The 17,322-nt window shown below is 40.2% G+C and overlaps 1 protein-coding gene across 7 annotated transcripts in view; it reads right to left on the reverse strand.

Annotated features, from left to right (window-relative positions):
• Positions 1–17,322, reverse strand: part of MPP7 (MAGUK p55 scaffold protein 7) — a 149,320-nt gene that overhangs the window by 97,643 nt on the left and 34,355 nt on the right. For 5 of the 7 annotated variants that reach the window (XM_027450580.3, XM_027450578.3, XM_027450579.3 and 2 more), the window contains one exon: positions 11,083–11,249. In XM_027450580.3, coding sequence (XP_027306381.1) covers positions 11,083–11,119 — 37 coding nt within the window. In that variant the 5' untranslated portion in view covers positions 11,120–11,249. Of the gene's footprint in view, positions 1–11,082; positions 11,250–14,084; positions 14,214–14,375; positions 14,398–17,322 lie in introns of those variants that run through there. The other 2 variants (XM_072033730.1, XM_072033729.1) reach the window with 2 other exon arrangements.

Below are 17,322 nucleotides of genomic sequence, written 5' to 3' on the forward strand. Positions count from 1 at the left end.
CAGACAAAATGTTTCGTTCTGATGTACTGCAGTGTACAGAGATAGTGACAAGTGTACAGCTCGCAGATGGGATTTAAAAGCAAGTACTTTTGTATAGGGACGGGGACCAGATAATTTGTCAGCCTGCCATAAATTGGTAATGACTTCAGTTGACTACAGACATATCGGCCTCGTTGAAGTGACCACGGACTTGTCACATCCACCTTTCTGACACCTGAACAGCAGAAGATCAAGTCTCTGCTGCCCTGCAGCTGTCACTACATGGAGTTGCTTCCATGCAGCAAGGTAAGCAATCCAAATTTAACACTGGAGATTGCGCCATAGCCCATCCTCAAACCGATCCCTGCAAAGCTACAAAATAGCATCTCAGGTGCTCCTGGAGGCCAGAGTCAGAGGCCGCTGCAATCAGTGTAAGTAGCTCACTGGTTTTACTGCAGTCAGGCTGTCGAAAGCAGATTGTTGTGTTTTTAAATCCTTTTAGCAGAAATTAGAAATACTGAAATGCTGCTGCACTGAGCTTCATCGTCATAGGCATATCCCCTGGACTGAGACGGGCTGCTATGGGAATTAAAAATGCTTTTTCCTTGCAGTAGCCATGGGCTGAGACACAGCTCCACAGCTGAGAGCTGAACGCTGCTGTCCTAAGCGCGTGGCTGCCAGCCCTCAGCTGGGCTATCAGGCTCAGGGCGATGCTTTCTTCTCCAAGCCATCCAAAAAGCAGGGAGCTCCTAGTAAAAAAAAAGTATTTTGCACACATTTTTGGAAAGATGCCTACAGTCTAAACTAACACACACACACACAGGAAAAAAAAAAAAAAGTTTTTAAAAGGCTCTAGAAGTTGTTTTAAAAAACAAAAATCGCGAAAAGCTGAAAAAAATCCTGGGTTTTCTGAATGCCTGATGTTGGCAACACTGTAAAGAGCCTTGAAAAAAAAAATAAAAGCATTTTAAAAAAGCTTTTTTTATACAATGTTGCTGTTCTACTTGGGTTCTTGTAATTTTTTTTAGTCTAGTTTGGCTAAATTTAAGCAAGTTTTATATTTAAAAGGAATCACATGTCCACTGGGATTTTCGAGTATCAAAATACTTCAGGTGTCAAAATTCAGTAGAGTAAACATGACTTACACAAGAAAAACTCATTTACTTCTATTTTTAAAAGCAGAACATTTATTCAGAGGTCTCAAATGACCTGAGCATACATTACAAAAATTAACAATGAGTTTAAGCATGGAGATGAAAGACTATTTTGCAACTATAAAAAAGGAAGCAAGTCCGGTCAGTCCTACAACTTGGGGGAAAAAATCTCACATCACAATGTAATCATCCCTGGACTTCCCCAAATCATTGAATCAGAGGAGAAAAGAGGGCTCTTTCTAGATGAAACATGGGCACCTAAGCCAGTGGCAGTAATAAGGGTCAATTCCAGATAAATAAGGGAACTCCCAGTTTTAGATACTGGTATGCTGATATTTATATTCATATTTTTATATTTCTATAAATTAGATACAGTGCCTAAGATGAACTAAGATGTGAACTAAGTAAAACCTGTGGTGTGGCAACACTCCTGAAAGGGGCAAGCACTGCACACAGTAATATCATAAAGCCCTTGTAAGAGTGGAAAGGGTTGGGGAATGTTGGAAAGTGCTTTGATAGCCGATTAAACCCAACTGCCTCAATCAAGAATAAAGAAATCGAATAAATTAACACCAGACATACGATACACTTTCCATGAAGTTTATTTCAACCAAGGAAAAAAAAATAAAAAACACAGGCAAATAAAAAACAACGACTAGATAACCCTGCTTACAGAAATAATCCCTACTAACTATATTTATGTCAATAACCTAACACATGTACATATCATCCTAAAACTAAAATTTACAACAGCTTGCCACGGATATAGAAACCACTCTGAAGATTTTAGACTTGTTGCAGTCTAAATTGTTGCAGAGTAACCCAAAATGGTTGCAAAATAAAGCCTGTAGCATTCAGCCAGCTTGGACTAAAGAAACAATTTCAAGGGAAAAATCCAAGTATGCTTGAAAACACAGCATTGTCCCGGCTTAGAAAGGTAATCGATAGATTTCCCACTTTTTTTCTATTAACACGGTTAAGCAGCTCCCGTCTTCAGGGTATCTTCAGTTTTTCCTAAACTTAATTAATACAATTTAGTTTTATTAGATCTGAGGAACAGAGTGTATAATAATGACAATCCCAATTTAAAAATGTTTAACCTAACTTTGCGCATGCAATAAGATTTAAGACTGAGAAGAAATGGAAAGCTTTTAAATCAGAAACAAGAGGACATAAAGAATTTTTCCAGTTCTAGAAAATTGCTTCCTTCAGAGTGTTATATTCTATAGCAGACTGCTTGTTCCTAGGAGGAGAATAAATGGCTAAGCAATTGATGAAAGTGTTCCCGGACTGAACCACTCGCACTGCGGATTCCAGATGCTCTACATTCTTGACATCAGAATGGAAAAATTTACTGTTAGTCTAGAGAAATTTAATATCACCATTCTTGTCATATCCTTCATAGCTTCATTATTAGGACAAGTCTGTGGAAGCTATAAACTAGCGCTAAATGATAAAAAATCTGGTCTCTGCGTTCCATCACTCCTGCACATTACAAGAAAACACCAGCTTTGTTTTGGTTAGCAGAAGGAAAAGAGCGGAGACAAATGGACGTGCGTTTGCTTTCGTATGTTAATTAATTTCCTGAATTAGCATTCTGGACAACGATGCCAGACTTCAAATCAAAAATTTTTTACTGTAACCGAGGGGTAATAAACACTAAAGAACATATATCTAAGCCCAGAACAACACTGTAAAATTTTATTGTATTAATAAAACGGGACACACCAACCTTTAAATTTTCCACTTTGTCAAAGGTAAAATAATCAGCACCATTTGCTGCCTTTTATAAGAAGCTGATATTTTTTCACATTTGAACTGTACTTTACAGTTCAATAAAGGATCAGACAACACTCTCCTTACACAAAGCAAACAGCCCTGCAACAGAAACCCTTGTTCTGACATCACTGCTGCTGCACAGTAAAATCGAAGTCACTACCACCGAATGTTGAAAGTTGTTTCACTCTCGGGTTTGAGATCTGTCTCCGTGCACAGGTCCACATCAAAACATTCTGTGCAGATATGGATTAGGACAGACACACTCCACTGCCCTGTCAGCCTCCAGCTGTAGGATGACCACTGGGTCTGCTACAAATACTTCTTTTTTATGTTCTTAATTCCCCTGAGTGTGCAGGCTTCCTGACACTGCAAGAAAGCTTTATCACTGATTCCTTAAGAAAAATTGTTCAATATGATTCTATCACGCCCTTTTTGTTTTAATTTTGCAATTTAGTGTCCCATAAAAATATTTAATTTCCAGAAGATACAGAATACTGAATAACCAGATAACTGTAATATGCAGGTCATCAGTGCCCCTGAAAAACTTACTATTTTGTTTTATTTACTAACTCACCAAGAAGCAAAATGCTAAAATTGTTACAGGTGGCACTAATTAAAATGTCAATGTTCTATTTTTTTTTCCTAATGAAAGCAAGACTTTTGTAACACATACCCTCAGAAAACCAGATTACACGTTCAGTAAGGGCAGTACGGTATTTTAACTTCACAATTGTACCCAATTTTTATTCCTCCACTCTGGAGTAATTTGTTAACCCGCCTTAAAGCAACGTTATGACAGAAAACGCTGAAAGTAAGCAATCGTTTAAACCCATCACTTTTAAAAATATTATTTCCTTCAAAATGGAAAAGTCTTTAGTTTTGGAACTTGGCTACAGGAGCTAAAGAATCCGCAGTTGTTTGAAACCGTTATTGGTCTTTTAGGATTTGTCTCAACATGTGTATTTCAGATTTAGCACACCGCATACCGGCGTGCTCTGATTCGAGTTAAGCAGTTGATCCCTACTCGCACTCGGGTAGTGCGAGACCGAGTTCTTGCTTGTACAGCTCATCAAACCTGGTTCAAAACCGAAACCCCTCAAAATATCCTTACGAGGCTCTCCATCAACAAAGAGATGTTGAAAATTCATAAAAATACTTTCAGGAGCATTAAGAAGCTCTATTATTTGCAGGAATAATACAAACAGAGCTGAGTTAAAGTGACCTATCAAGCCAAATTAATGAGCAGCTCGTGGAGAGCTCATACAAAGACCTGACGTGCATATTTGCAAAAAGTCTTGGCTCCTCCAAAGAAGCCTGCATACTACGACACCTTGAATAACCTTGAGTAACTGACTGGTCCTTTGTACAGACGTCAGCCTGGGGAGTCTTAAGTATTTATATCTAGATCTTCATCAACACTAGAGGAGGCAATAGCAAGGCTCTGGCAGGCAGTCAGGAAAGAACTCATTCCAGCACTAGGATGTCAGAAAAAGAATCACCGGGCATGCTCGGCATGTTTAACTCTTCAGTCACAGCCTGCAAGGGACCTGGTACAGGGAGGAGTGGTAAAGAATCCCAAATGTGGCGTTTTACATCTGCAAGAGGAGGCTACAATATCCCATTAAGAGACCAAATGAAGACTTCTGACAAGAGAAGTCAAGACTATTTTTAACTCAGTTGTGCCCAAAAATACTGCAAGGACCATTTGATTACCGTGTAGCTCGGCCTCCCATACTATGTCTTAAGAATGGGTGACAACATCCTACAATCTATACAATAGAGATGGCAGCACTGATGCCCAAGAAATGCTTTAAAGTCTATCCTTGCACTATTGTGTCTCACTGTACGACTGAGTTTAAAGTTTAATGCTCAAAACAAGCTATACCATCCCCTCAGTCATACAAGCACACACATGCACACAAATATTGATCCACGAGTCTACACAGACATTTTATATAGGAATATAAAGAAGAGTCAAGTACATCTTTGCAGTCTCGAAGATAAGTCTAAAAAAGGAACGTAGGAGTGGCAAAATTTTGTATTTTATCCCCTAAAATATACACTGCACTGAGATGTGCTTTTTTGCATTTTTTTTTGTTTGTTTTTAACCAATGTGTTACTGTAAAAGCAAAATCGAACTTGAACCCATGTTCCACAATAAGCAACTAACAACTGCTAGCAGGGAGGTGTCTCACTACCTCAAAGCAGTACTGAGTTTCCTTCAGATTAACAGCTTTAGCTTTTATTAAAACAGGCAATACTTGACCCGACGTTGGGCTGAGAAGCCACAGAACCTTTCATCTGACAGCAAACGCACACAATCTGCTCCGCTCGCCGAGCCGGATTCTGGCAGCGTTACCCTTGTGCGTTACAGCATCGCAGTCTGCTCTCGTCAAAGGACTTCTGGCAAAAGGGGGAATTGTCAACCCTCACTGTAATTACAGCTTCTCGTCCAACGAGAGGAGCTATACATTTGAAGCCTCTGGTTAGAAACAATAAATACTTTCAAATTTACCGCAAAACTACGCATTGCTCACCAAAAAGAAAAAAGAAAAAGAAAAAAAAAAAGCTTACATTCCTGCTGCCAGACCATTTGAAATTAAATTTGTGTCCAAGAGCTGTAACAGTTTTAAGGAGTTTACCACCAGTAAATATCACTGCACACATTTTCTGATTCCACACGGGTGAATCAGTCTCGCATAACATAAAGCATTACGCCAAAACAGAAGAGTTGAGAGAAATTTCATTCTGCTTTGAACAAATTTTCCAACACTCACCAGAAATGTGTTGATACCAAAATACTCTTTTTCCCCCATACCAGAAAGTTATATTTTTAAAAATTAAACCTGATAGCAATTAAAGCTAGCCATACGCCTCATACTTTCCCACATCTTTCACGTTAGCGCTAGCCTACAAGCCATTTAATGCCTCTGGCAGCTGGAGATGGGGAGAATTCAAGGAAGCACGGTAAAATACTGGCTCTATTTAGCAACTCAGTGCAAGTTTCGCCCCAGCTAGCGTCCTGGCTGTCGTGAAATCTAGCCGCATGTGTGCATTTCAAGGCAGGGAGCAATTCAAGCAGCCCCGTGGTGGGCACGTTGAGGCTCTGCTCCGTGCGTGCTGGGCTCTCACCCGACCGCTGGGCCCGTCACACGTCGGCACCAAAGCGGAGGCAGCTTGGAGCCGGTCTCCGCCGCCCCGCAAGCCTTTCGCTGGCAGCCTCCAGCGGAACAGCTTCTCCCAGATCTTTCTTTCATCCTTCTCCTCAGTTCCCATTCTCTTCATCTCGTAACAACAAAGCCCCAGATCTTGGGCCACCATTTTATTGCATTTTTTTTTTAAGCAGTCTGTAAAAATAGAACTCCCTGCTTGGTAGCTCCCTCCTCCTGCTAGCAACTGGTGGAGAAGGCTACGATCTGCAGCCACCGCAGCTCCGTTCGCCCTTCAGCCCCGACAAACATTTCTCATGGCTCAGCCAACTCCTCAGCTTTCTCTGCCTGTCAGTGCTTTTCTTTCTTCTCTCCATCTTTTTATCCGTTTTGTTATCAAGCACTTAGTTGAGATTATGCCAAAGCTGGCAAGCTCATTAAAGTGTATTAGTAGGAAATAAAGGGAACACATCCATACCAAAAAAGAAAAAGCAAGGATAGAGGCTTTCAAAGTTCAGGTGACTGCTAAAATCATCTTTAAACTTTGTGTTGCTTGCAGCTCTCTCTTGTCACTGGCACACGACCCACATGGAGCCATCAAATCACCATAAGGGTCTAGCAAAGCATTTGTACCATTATTCACTCCATCCACATCAAGGGTACACAGCTTTAGCAGTGCAGGTAATTACTGGAGAATCCCAGAGAAATACCCAACGTTTCCAACAAGCTTCATAGCTTTCTTTTGTATAATTACAAAAAGAGAAAACACCAAAACCAGGAGTCTATTAAAGCCATGGGAACTTACAATTTGGTTAGCAACAAACGTGATTTTTTCCCATTTAACAACTGGTGTGTATTCAGTTTTATACGCCTATAATATTGGGGGGAAAAAAAAACACTATCTGGCACAGTGTTAGCTGCTAATATGTCCGCAAGAAGGAGCTAATGTAAGCCTTGCACATTTTTACCGTCTATAACTTAAAATATTCAAATTCAAGAACTGTTTCTGACTTTCATTATATTTAAGCAATCTCACACAGTTTTACTGGGGACCAAACTTGGCCACTCCTTGTGATATTCCTGCTGACAACACATGAATCACTAACACAGCGTCTGCTTTGCACATTCTCGCACTAGTTTTTAAGGACAAACAGAAAAAGCATTTTGAGACTCGTCAGCTGAGCAAGCTCACTAAAGGGCTGTGAAGAAAGAAATCTGTAACAACTTTACTATGTTTTTCACACTAAAGCACCACCTCACAAGGCACAATGATGTCATCTTGGCTCCACCAAAGTCAGCAAGGAAGCTGCCATCAACTACCGTGAAGCCAGGAGAGCAAACAAACCTTCTGAAGCAGATAAGTGAGCGCTACATCTCACGGACTTGCTTCACCTGCGCAAGTGCAAACCTTCATTCTTGGTCTTTGAACTCTGTGTGGTGGGTTTGCACGCTGAGTTAAACATGTGGAACATGGACACACGTCAAGCTTCAGATGCAGCCTCACACAGAGCTCAGCCCTTCAGTCGAGATGGGTGCTTTGACGGGACAATAAGCCTTCAGAGAGGAGCAGGGTCACCTGCCTGTTGTCAACATGTAAAACCATTTAATGTGTGCACGTGTGTATGTAGAAATGTGAGTGCAAACACAAACCTGTAATTCATACGAATGTTTTCCATTTAAACATTTGATAAGAGTTTTCTGACATCCCCAGGTGATGCATTTCTATCAACTAGTTCTCAGTGAACTATCACTTCTTTTCACATCCAGGTTTACTTCCACTTCACCAGGATAGAACAGACACAGAAATAAGACACACAGGGGTTTCAGAGTCTCAGCAGAGACTCTGCAGAGACCTCCCCCACATTAAGTGCATGTTTTTGTTAGGTCCCCATCGACTAATGAACTCCACAGCACTCCACACCAACTCCTCTCTTGGATCAGAGCAGTTCCAGCACGTTGCAGGCAACAACACTTGTTCCCCAGGGGTCAGTGTTGGGGTCCATCCTCTTTAATGTCTTTACTGATGACTTGGATGAGGGAATTGAGAGCACCCTCAGTAAGTTTGAAGATGACACCAAGCTGGGGGGAAGTGTCGATCTGCTGGAGGGTACGGAGACCCTGCAGAGGGACCTGGACAGGATGGGTCAATGGGCAGAGGCCAGTGGGATGAGGTTCAACATGGCTAAGGGCCGGGTCCTGCACTTTGGCCACAACAACCCCATGCAGCACTCCAGCCTTGGGGCAGAGTGGCTGGAAAGCTGTGATGAGGAAAAAGATTGGGGGTGCTGATTGATGCTGACCTGAACACAAGCCAGCAGTGTGCCCAGGTGGCCAAGAAGGCCAACGACATCCTGGCTGGTATCAGGAATAGTGCAGCCAGCAGGAGCAGGGAGATTGATCGTCCCCGTGTACTTGGCTCTGGTGAGGCTGCACCTCGAGTGCTGTGCTCAGCTTTGGGCCCCTCACTACAAGAAGGACATCGAGGCCCTGGAGCACGTACAGAGCAGGGCTACGAAGGGCCTGGAGCACAAGTCCCATGAGGAGCAGCTGAGGGAGCTGGGGGTGTTTGGTCTGGAGAAGAGGAGGCTGAGGGGAGAGCTCATTGCTCTCTGCAGCTGCCTGAAAGGAAAGGTGTGGGGAGCTGGGGTTGGCCTCTTCTCACAGATAACCAGTGATAGGAGTAGAGGGAATGGCCTCAAGTTGCACCAGGGGAGGTTCGGGTTGGAAATGAGGAGATATTTCTGCTCAGAAAGAGCAGTCAGGCACTGGGACGGGTTGCCCAGGGAGGTGGTGGAGGCACCGTCCCTGAGGGTAATCAAGGAGTGGTTGGACCTGGTGCTCAGGGACATGGTTTAGTGGGTGACATTCGTGGTAGGGGGATGGTTGGAGCAGATGATCCTGAAGGTCTTTTCCAACCTTATTGATTCTATGAACACACACACACACACACCACCAGTTTATGCAGTGAGGGTGAGAGAGCAAGAGGAAAGGCAATCTACCGACCTTTCGACAGAGAGCAACAAAAATAAGAAAATCCATTTTTTAGTGTTTTTTTTTTTTTTTAATCTAAATGTGAGTTATTCCAGAAAAACAGGGCTCTGAGGTGGATCATGCTGCAGATTAGCAAACATCTGCCCTATAACCAGGACACAGACCACAATTTGATGTAGTCATTAAAAACAAACAAACAAAAAAAACACATTAATACCTATCATGCTTTTCAAGAGAAGCAGCAAGAAACTGGAAAGAAATAAATAATTCTATTTTCCTTCCAAATGCAAATGTTTATTTAAAAAAAAAAAAAAGTAAATATACACCTTGCAGTGGAAAACAATCTGGATTTAACAAACACTTGGTATTATTTAAGCAGCAAGATCTCAATAATACATACCATACTTTACTATCATAGATTTCATGGGACAAGGAGGACAGTTGAGCTTTATCCCACATAATTAATTAAGATGTATTTGGAGTATCACAAGCATCAAATAGGACATCAAATAGGACTGGGTTTTCAGGCACTAAGACACACAATTTAAACATTAGTGGGTTTTTTTCATTCGTTCAAATAATTTTCGTTATTATGAAAACATGTCCATTGCTATTACTTCTGGACATAAAAACATTCTTTAAATAATAAAACTAGCAGTATTATTAGCATCAGGCACTAGTCGTCACACATCCTTCTACTATTCATCTTAAAATTTTCTTGAGACTTCAGAAAGCATTTGGCCATGTAATAGTTAAAAAAAAAAAAAAAAAAAGGCAGGTTTTGGAAGGACACAGAAGATTGTGTGATAAAGGAAGGAAAGTTCCACTGTGGAAAATCAGCCTAAGTTAGACTACAACATCTTCCAAAATTCAGCTTGAGTATACTCAATAGCTTCAACTGTGACAGAAGTGAAGCACGTATTTCCATGGGGGAAGGAGAAGAAAAGTGAGGTAGACAGAGGTAGGATTTGGGAAGATAGTAGTCTAATCCTTCAAACACAGGAACACACACACACCTCCATCATTAAGGGAGAAAATGTAAAAGAAACAACAACAACAAATTCTCACAATTCATCTTTTCACATGTACATGAGGTGTGAGGGGGAAAAAAAACATCACCGCACTATGCAGTCTATTTAAACTAATAATTCAATGAAGTTCCTTACATTATTTTTCGTTTCCTGACTTGAAATCTCCCTCTTCCTTTTCAAAATCTTGCTATTATTTCCTGTGGATAAAACTATGTGCTCTAGAATAACAAGCAGAGGGATGGAAAGCAATGATCTTTCTCCTGTAATCTCAGCGGGATGACCTATTTACCAAACACCCTTGAGAAAAAATACTAACTTCACTTGCCCCTAAAACAGAGACAAAAATATTGCCAGAGAGGCTGCACACAACAGCAAGATTAGATTTAACCTTTGAATGTAGCTTGCTATTGCTACAAAGAAGGTTAGAACTCCAGAAAGCTACATATCTGCACTCCCACTGCCTGCACTCAGTGATAGGAACTGGACTCTGATTTGGAAGGCAAAGGAAGGAAGAGAACTTGAGACAGTATTTTTCTTCTCCTAATTTGTTAGAGAAGTGTCAAAACCAAGTAGTCTGTGTTCAGAAATAACTCCACTGATAACTAACTCACAGAGGGGATAGTCTAGACTGCTGCAAATATTAAGGCATGTATGATATCATCATCTTTTTTTCTCCTCCTCTTTAAAGTTAACATTGTAGGAACCACTCTGAGGTGAATCCAAATTCTTCAGATCCATATTTAGTATCTACTTAGGGGCTGGGGATAGGGAGAAGAGGATGGCTGGGCTTTTAAAAAGTAATCTATTATTTTTATTAAACCTGTGGTATTCCATATACTTACATTAACTTCAGGAAGAAAAGGTTATGTTTAAAGTGCTAACTTACGCATCTGTTAAGACCACAATTAATTATCTTATTTGATGATTTCTTGAAACAGAGACTGTAGACTTAACAAATAAGCTCTGGAGGAAACATGCAGTACTCCTTGGCTTGCGTACCTGTGTCACTTCCAGATCCAGTTGATAACGCTGGCATGATTTAGTCTGCAGAGTATCACGCAGGAACGTCAGACTAGTGCTCTGCGGCCAGAAGGCAGAAGTTAATTTCGGTTTAACTGCTTGCAGCCAAGTTGTCTACAAAGATTTATGCAATCTCCCCGTTTCTCCTAGAAAGAACGGAAACAGAATTTTACAATTAAGAACTTTGTTAAACTGTAAATTACTGCAGCTAGGCAAACCCAATCATTATCACAAAATAAGCTTTTGATTTAAGTCTCTCAAAAACAACAAAGCTCTTTGCATTTATATAGAACTGTTAATTTTTTTTTCCCCAGGTGAAACACGTTTTGTTTTCTTCAGTCTAGTCTATAATCCCATCCCGCTGTAAAAATAACTTCACACATTTCTCTCATGTAAATTATACTCTAACTCTAGCATGTCAGGTATTTGGGAAATAAAGTGTTCTTTAAATAAAAACAGTGAATAATTTAAGTCACTCTAATTTTGTTACTACTTTTCACAGAAAAAAAAAATTGCTTACATGTTAATTTATTCCATGCTTCTACTCAAACCCCTTTCAATCCATTTCAGTACATTTAAGATCTAACATGTGATTTTTATTTGTAATCTGGAAATATAAACTAAATTTTAACTGAAATTATAAAAATCAGGACTGTAGCTAGCACTTATCTAGGGTAAACGGCAACTGGATTTATGGAGCCATTCTCATCATTCTCACGCAAACTATATATAGATTTTTTCCTGTAATTCATTACTATGAAGTCACTTTTTTTTTTTTTTAAGATACAGTTTTTAATTATTGCACAGGCCTGCAGACATTAAATTTGGGTCTTTTGTTTTAACCAGTTCTTGAGGAAAATTCAGGGAAAATGTAACAAAAGTATGAACCGATTTCAAGTGTAAGTGAAGATATTTAAATTCCGGTATGTTAAAATATAAAACTGAGAGAAACTCGAACTCTTTTCACAAGACTGGAAATGTTTACTAGTAGCAGGGCATGTGTTTGCAGGGCGAAGGAATGGAGGGGGGGAAGTAGAAGCTTACAGAAAATAAAGCATTTTCTCCAGATTTCAGAAAACAAAAAGTGTCCTTGAAGAAAGAAACCAGCACAGTTCTGCTTTAGCATAAGAATTTAAACAAAAAAGCGAGCATTTTGCTGCTGCTGTTGCTGATTTGGTTTTTGTTGGTTTTGTTTGTTTGTTTTGTTTAAACACATTCATATTAATCAGAATGACTTTTGAAGTCATCTTGGCTCTAAAAGTGAATATTTTGGACACATTTGCACTTGGCAACAGTCTCATGGAAGAGTAATATACAGGTGCTGTAAACACTGTACGCTGTTCAAAAGTTTCTTTCTCAAAAAAAAAAAAAAAAGAAATCCATACATTGCTAAAAACTATTGCAACATATTAAGGGCCATCCGTAAGATTATGTTTACTCCTTTTTAAATCAATTATTAGATAAAAGGTAGTTGTTTACTTGTCCCTCTGTCTAAGCCTATAGTTTAAATAGTCTGGCAACATTATGATTTTTTTCTGTGTGTGTTTTGTTTGTTTGTTTTTTCTTCCCCCCTGAACATTTTACCTGAAGAAAGATTTTGCATGTCAGCTTTCAAACCCCAGTGGTTCTGGATATTTTTTAAAGAAGGTAAGCACAACAAAAGTTACAGTGATAGGTAACTTCTTCTATTAAACAGAATGAATAAAACTCAAAACATATCTATCATAATTGTTTTAGGGATGGTTTCAGTTGTGGGTTGGGGTTTGTTTGTTTGTTTGTTTTTGTGGTTATAGAAGGTTTTGTTAAAGAAAAAAGCTTTCACCAAAAAAGCATCACTTTCCCCCCAAAATCAATTATTCATTAAAACAATACAACGCCTTAAGCTAAATTTAAAACAGAGATAAGGGAGCACTTCAAAGTGAAAGATAAACTTATGATGTTTACAAAGTTGTAAAACATCTATATGCAGAGCTAGCCAGGGTGCCGTTTAAAAGGGAAAAAACATCTCGACATCATAGCCAAGGACACACTGTGCAAATTAAGAGCAAACATACTCACTTTACACTAATTCTGTTTGTTTTCTTTTTATTGTACCACATACAAGTACCATAAAGGAGGACTCCTGTTGCAGGCTCCCTTACAGTCCCCAGAGTGAGCACACGACTACAGCCGCAGGACGCGTGGAAGCACTTTAGGTTTTCATGTGTGTTAGAAACTGGTTAAAACAAAATGATTTCCTGCTAATGGGCCATCTTTAATTTATACGCAGCTCTGTCTACTAAAAAAATCCACCAAAACATGCACAGCATTCTCATTAATGAGGATTAATTAGAAACTCAGATGCCTCAAAAAAAAAATCATTGTGAAATGTGGAAAGTCTTGATGATCTACATACATGTCATGTACTCAGAACTCAGTCGTGCTCTTTATTTTTCTTTATTTCACGGTAAATCATTTGATATTAAAAAAAATCAAGTTCCTTATTATTTAAGAAACTTATATATGGCATAAAGTTATTCCCCCCAGATCCTAAATATATATTAATGAAAAATAAATGACCTGATGAAATCCTTACCAGTAAAATGCTTAATATTTTGCTGGAATGGAAGAGGGATTTTTTTTTTTCTAACTTGCAAATTAAGCTACATTTTTGCAGTGATGATGTTATTTTCTTTGGCTCGCTCTACGTAAAATGCTTTGGAAGTTTTTGCCGGAGCCCAGCCATAGGCACTGCTGACTGCTGTATGGAATCGATTTGCCGCAACACAGAAATACCAGCTGTTACAGTATGTCCTGAGAGGGATTACCGAATATTCTTAAATTGAAGTTCAATCCATCTTTCCATAAAAATTAGAACCCAAAGCCAGGAACGTAACAGCAGTATCAAGTGCACCTGAAGGCATTTACAATACCCAACAGGACCGTTACGACCAGCCTTTAAAAAGGGCTTATTTTTTGAAATTTCATTATTCCAGTTGTACCTTGCTTCTATAGATCACACTGTATCAGATTCTTCTGGCAGCCACCATGTGGAAACAGTGAAAAATATGCGAAGCCCGGCGATACGCGGCTGACTTTCCACCAGGCCCCGGGCCGCCTCCCCGGCCGCCGCGGCGCTCCTGACCCCTAGCGGCCCGGCCCGGCCCGCCTCACGCGGCTCGGGGTCGGGGCTCCTGGGGCCGGGTTTCTGAGGGATTTCAGGCTCAGGGAGCCAAGGGGCTTCTGAAAACGCTAGGAAATGTGTGATGGGTTTGCACCGTGTGGGTATTTACCTCAGCGGCGAAGGGCGGTGCTGTCTCTAGGGCTGTCCGGTGGAGCTGCGGACACTAAAGCTGCGTTTCCCTGCCTTTACATAACCCGCGTACGCTGTGCGAGCACACGAACCACGCCAGACACGCTTCACCCGCCAAGTTCATTACGGTAACGCAACACATCATGGTGCCAAATGCCCCGGCTATAAATAGCCAGGAGGGCGGCAGAAACCTCCTGGGAACACCTTGCAGAAGGCAAAATCCTACAGCCACAGCCCTCCAAGGAACTGTTCTTCTGCCTGGCACACAAATCAGGGGCCCCTTACCCACCAACGGAGGGGAAGGGGATAAATCCTGCTCCCCACCACCCGTGTCATAACTACGGACAGTGGTAGGAAGGTCAAACCCGAGAGCAGGAGACAAAATCTGAGCGCTAAGGTGCACTATGCCTTGTGCATAACCCTAGCTTTAGCGACTCTGTTCTAGCATCATCTGTTGTTTTTGAATGAGAGCGACTCCATTAGTCACACGTACACCTAATTTTCATCAAGTTAGCTTTTTCTGCTCGGAAAACCGATTCAAATTTATCTTTATAGCAAGCATCGTGCATCTGGAGACAGCATGCATCAAGACTTGGTTCCACATTCGGCTCCCCGTCCAAGCCTCAATGAACTTAATATTTCTTTCTGAAAGGTTATTTTATAAGTTAATATTTTTGGCACTTTAATGAATATAAACAAATTTCCTTCACATTTAAAAGGCAGGCTGATGATTTCAGTTGATTTAAAACAGTTAGAAATATAAGAAGTATGAACCTAATAATGTTATGAATCAGGGAAAAAAACATAAAAAACAGGTTGTTCGATACAAGAAACACACTTAACATGTTCTTCTAAAGGATGCTACAGTTATGAAGACTATAACCTGGATTTCCAGAACTAAAACAGCATGCCTGCAAATGGTATTTGAACTACCAGATAGAGATTTCATGTGGAGACAGGAAATTTGACAGCCATTCGGTCTTGTATTCATTGTGGGGCCTCCAGTAATTGAATGACTAGAGACATGTATACAAGTCTCCAAAACCTAGGCAGCACAGGAAATTGCCAAAGGAGGTCTTCTAGACTGGGGGAAGTAAATCTGCTTTGGTAGACAAAATGTGAACAGAAGATGGTGGTCCGCTCTTCTGGAAGATGTAATGAGACCTATTGAATCCTTAATCCTTGCTGAGGAAGCTTCCACCCACTCCATCACAGGAGACAGACTAGTGGAATCCATTTGTGGCTTTCGACTGCCCTACAAACCTGGTCAGCTGCCCTTATAGGCAGTATGTGCACGCTGCCAACAGGAACCCCCCCACACACAAAAAATCAGCTGGAAATACTGCATAGCATATGAGCACTATGTAATTTCAACCGTGTCCCAAATTGAAGAGGACAATAGCTGCTTTGACTGACATCCTCCTGGTCTTGCCATTGTATCACTCTTCAACCATCGGAAGAATTTAAGACTTTTGCATGATATTTTAGAGTATCTTAATCAGCGGTTTCCATTTTGTTTAACCTATGCAAATCTTCAGTTTACACCATAAGGATTTTAGATACAACCACAGTCTGAGAACAAAAGCCAAGAATTTAGTCCCAATTAGTGCTTGGTGGCTACTTCTGAATGTGGTCAGATTTCATTACAATGAACACAGAATGAAGCAAGGCTTATTCCTGATGTTGGTGTCTATGTCTTTAAGAGGAAGAGAATAAAATTGTAAAGGATGAGCTCACACTAGATCTTTCACTCAATGGGTCATTAGCAGAAGAAAACTCCAATCACTGTCTCATCACCCACTCATGAAAACTTGCCAGATATTCATACACCGTGAACTTTTCTATCGTTTGACTGAATTTGTTCAAAGGGCTCAGAAGACAGGAAGGAGAGGGAGATGAGAAAGTAGAGCCTAAGATTTGCTTCCTTCAGAACCTGAGCAACAAATATATTCCTCCTCCTGAAGAGCTTAATCCTGACTTGCAGGAGTCTCACTTACCTATACGCTTCAATATCAACGCTGAAATTGATGTCACCATTTTCTTCCTCCAGACTCATTTTCCCCCGTGTTGTCTCTTTGCCAAGACTGGAACCATAACATAAGACCTGTTTATCTAGACACCACCTTTATCTGAGCCCTCTCTAAACTGTGAAACTACATTCTTTTAATAACGAGTCACTCAAACGTAGAAAAAAAATACAAATAAAATATAAATCAGTGTAAAAAATCAAGTAATTGGGCCACTGAGCAATGTTTCTGCAGAAGTCCAAATGACTCTGAACCCTATCACACATCTGAATTAAAATTATAAAAATCTGCACAGAAGAGACCCTGTCCACATATTGCTAATGGCATGCCAAAAGGTAAAAGCATACGAATGAACTGTTTTACCCTCCAAGTAATACAAGGTTGACCAAATGAGTGATAAATACTTGTCTATTCACATCCTTATGTGTAAACTAAACACAATTGGGAAGGACACTTGATTCAGCCTAGTGGTTCCTATCACTCCCAGCATCTCTAAATTCAACTGAAATTCCCTGATTTCAGAGAAGGAAGAGGAGAAATCAAATTAGCTGTATCACAGAACAAACACTGGAAACTGTTTCAGTGGAGCTTAACCAACCTGCCTTCACACTATTCTGAAGAGGGCACTTCATTGTAAAATGTAACGCTGTCTTCATGTTGACTCATTTTCTGACCTATGTGGCAAATGGTATTTTAAATTATATAAATGCACTTGCTTTTTCTAGGGCATTTACAGAAATTTTTATCAAAAAGTATGGCTTCCAATCAGTCAAATATGTTATCTTCTATGTATATTTGTCCACTGTCTCCATAGCTGATGTTTATGGATCTCCTGAATGTATATAATCCAGATTCTCTTCTGTGATTAATAAATAACCAGCACTCATAAAATAAATAAAT

Source organism: Anas platyrhynchos, chromosome 2 (genome assembly GCF_047663525.1).
Source record: "Anas platyrhynchos isolate ZD024472 breed Pekin duck chromosome 2, IASCAAS_PekinDuck_T2T, whole genome shotgun sequence".
NCBI lineage: Eukaryota > Metazoa > Chordata > Aves > Anseriformes > Anatidae > Anas > Anas platyrhynchos.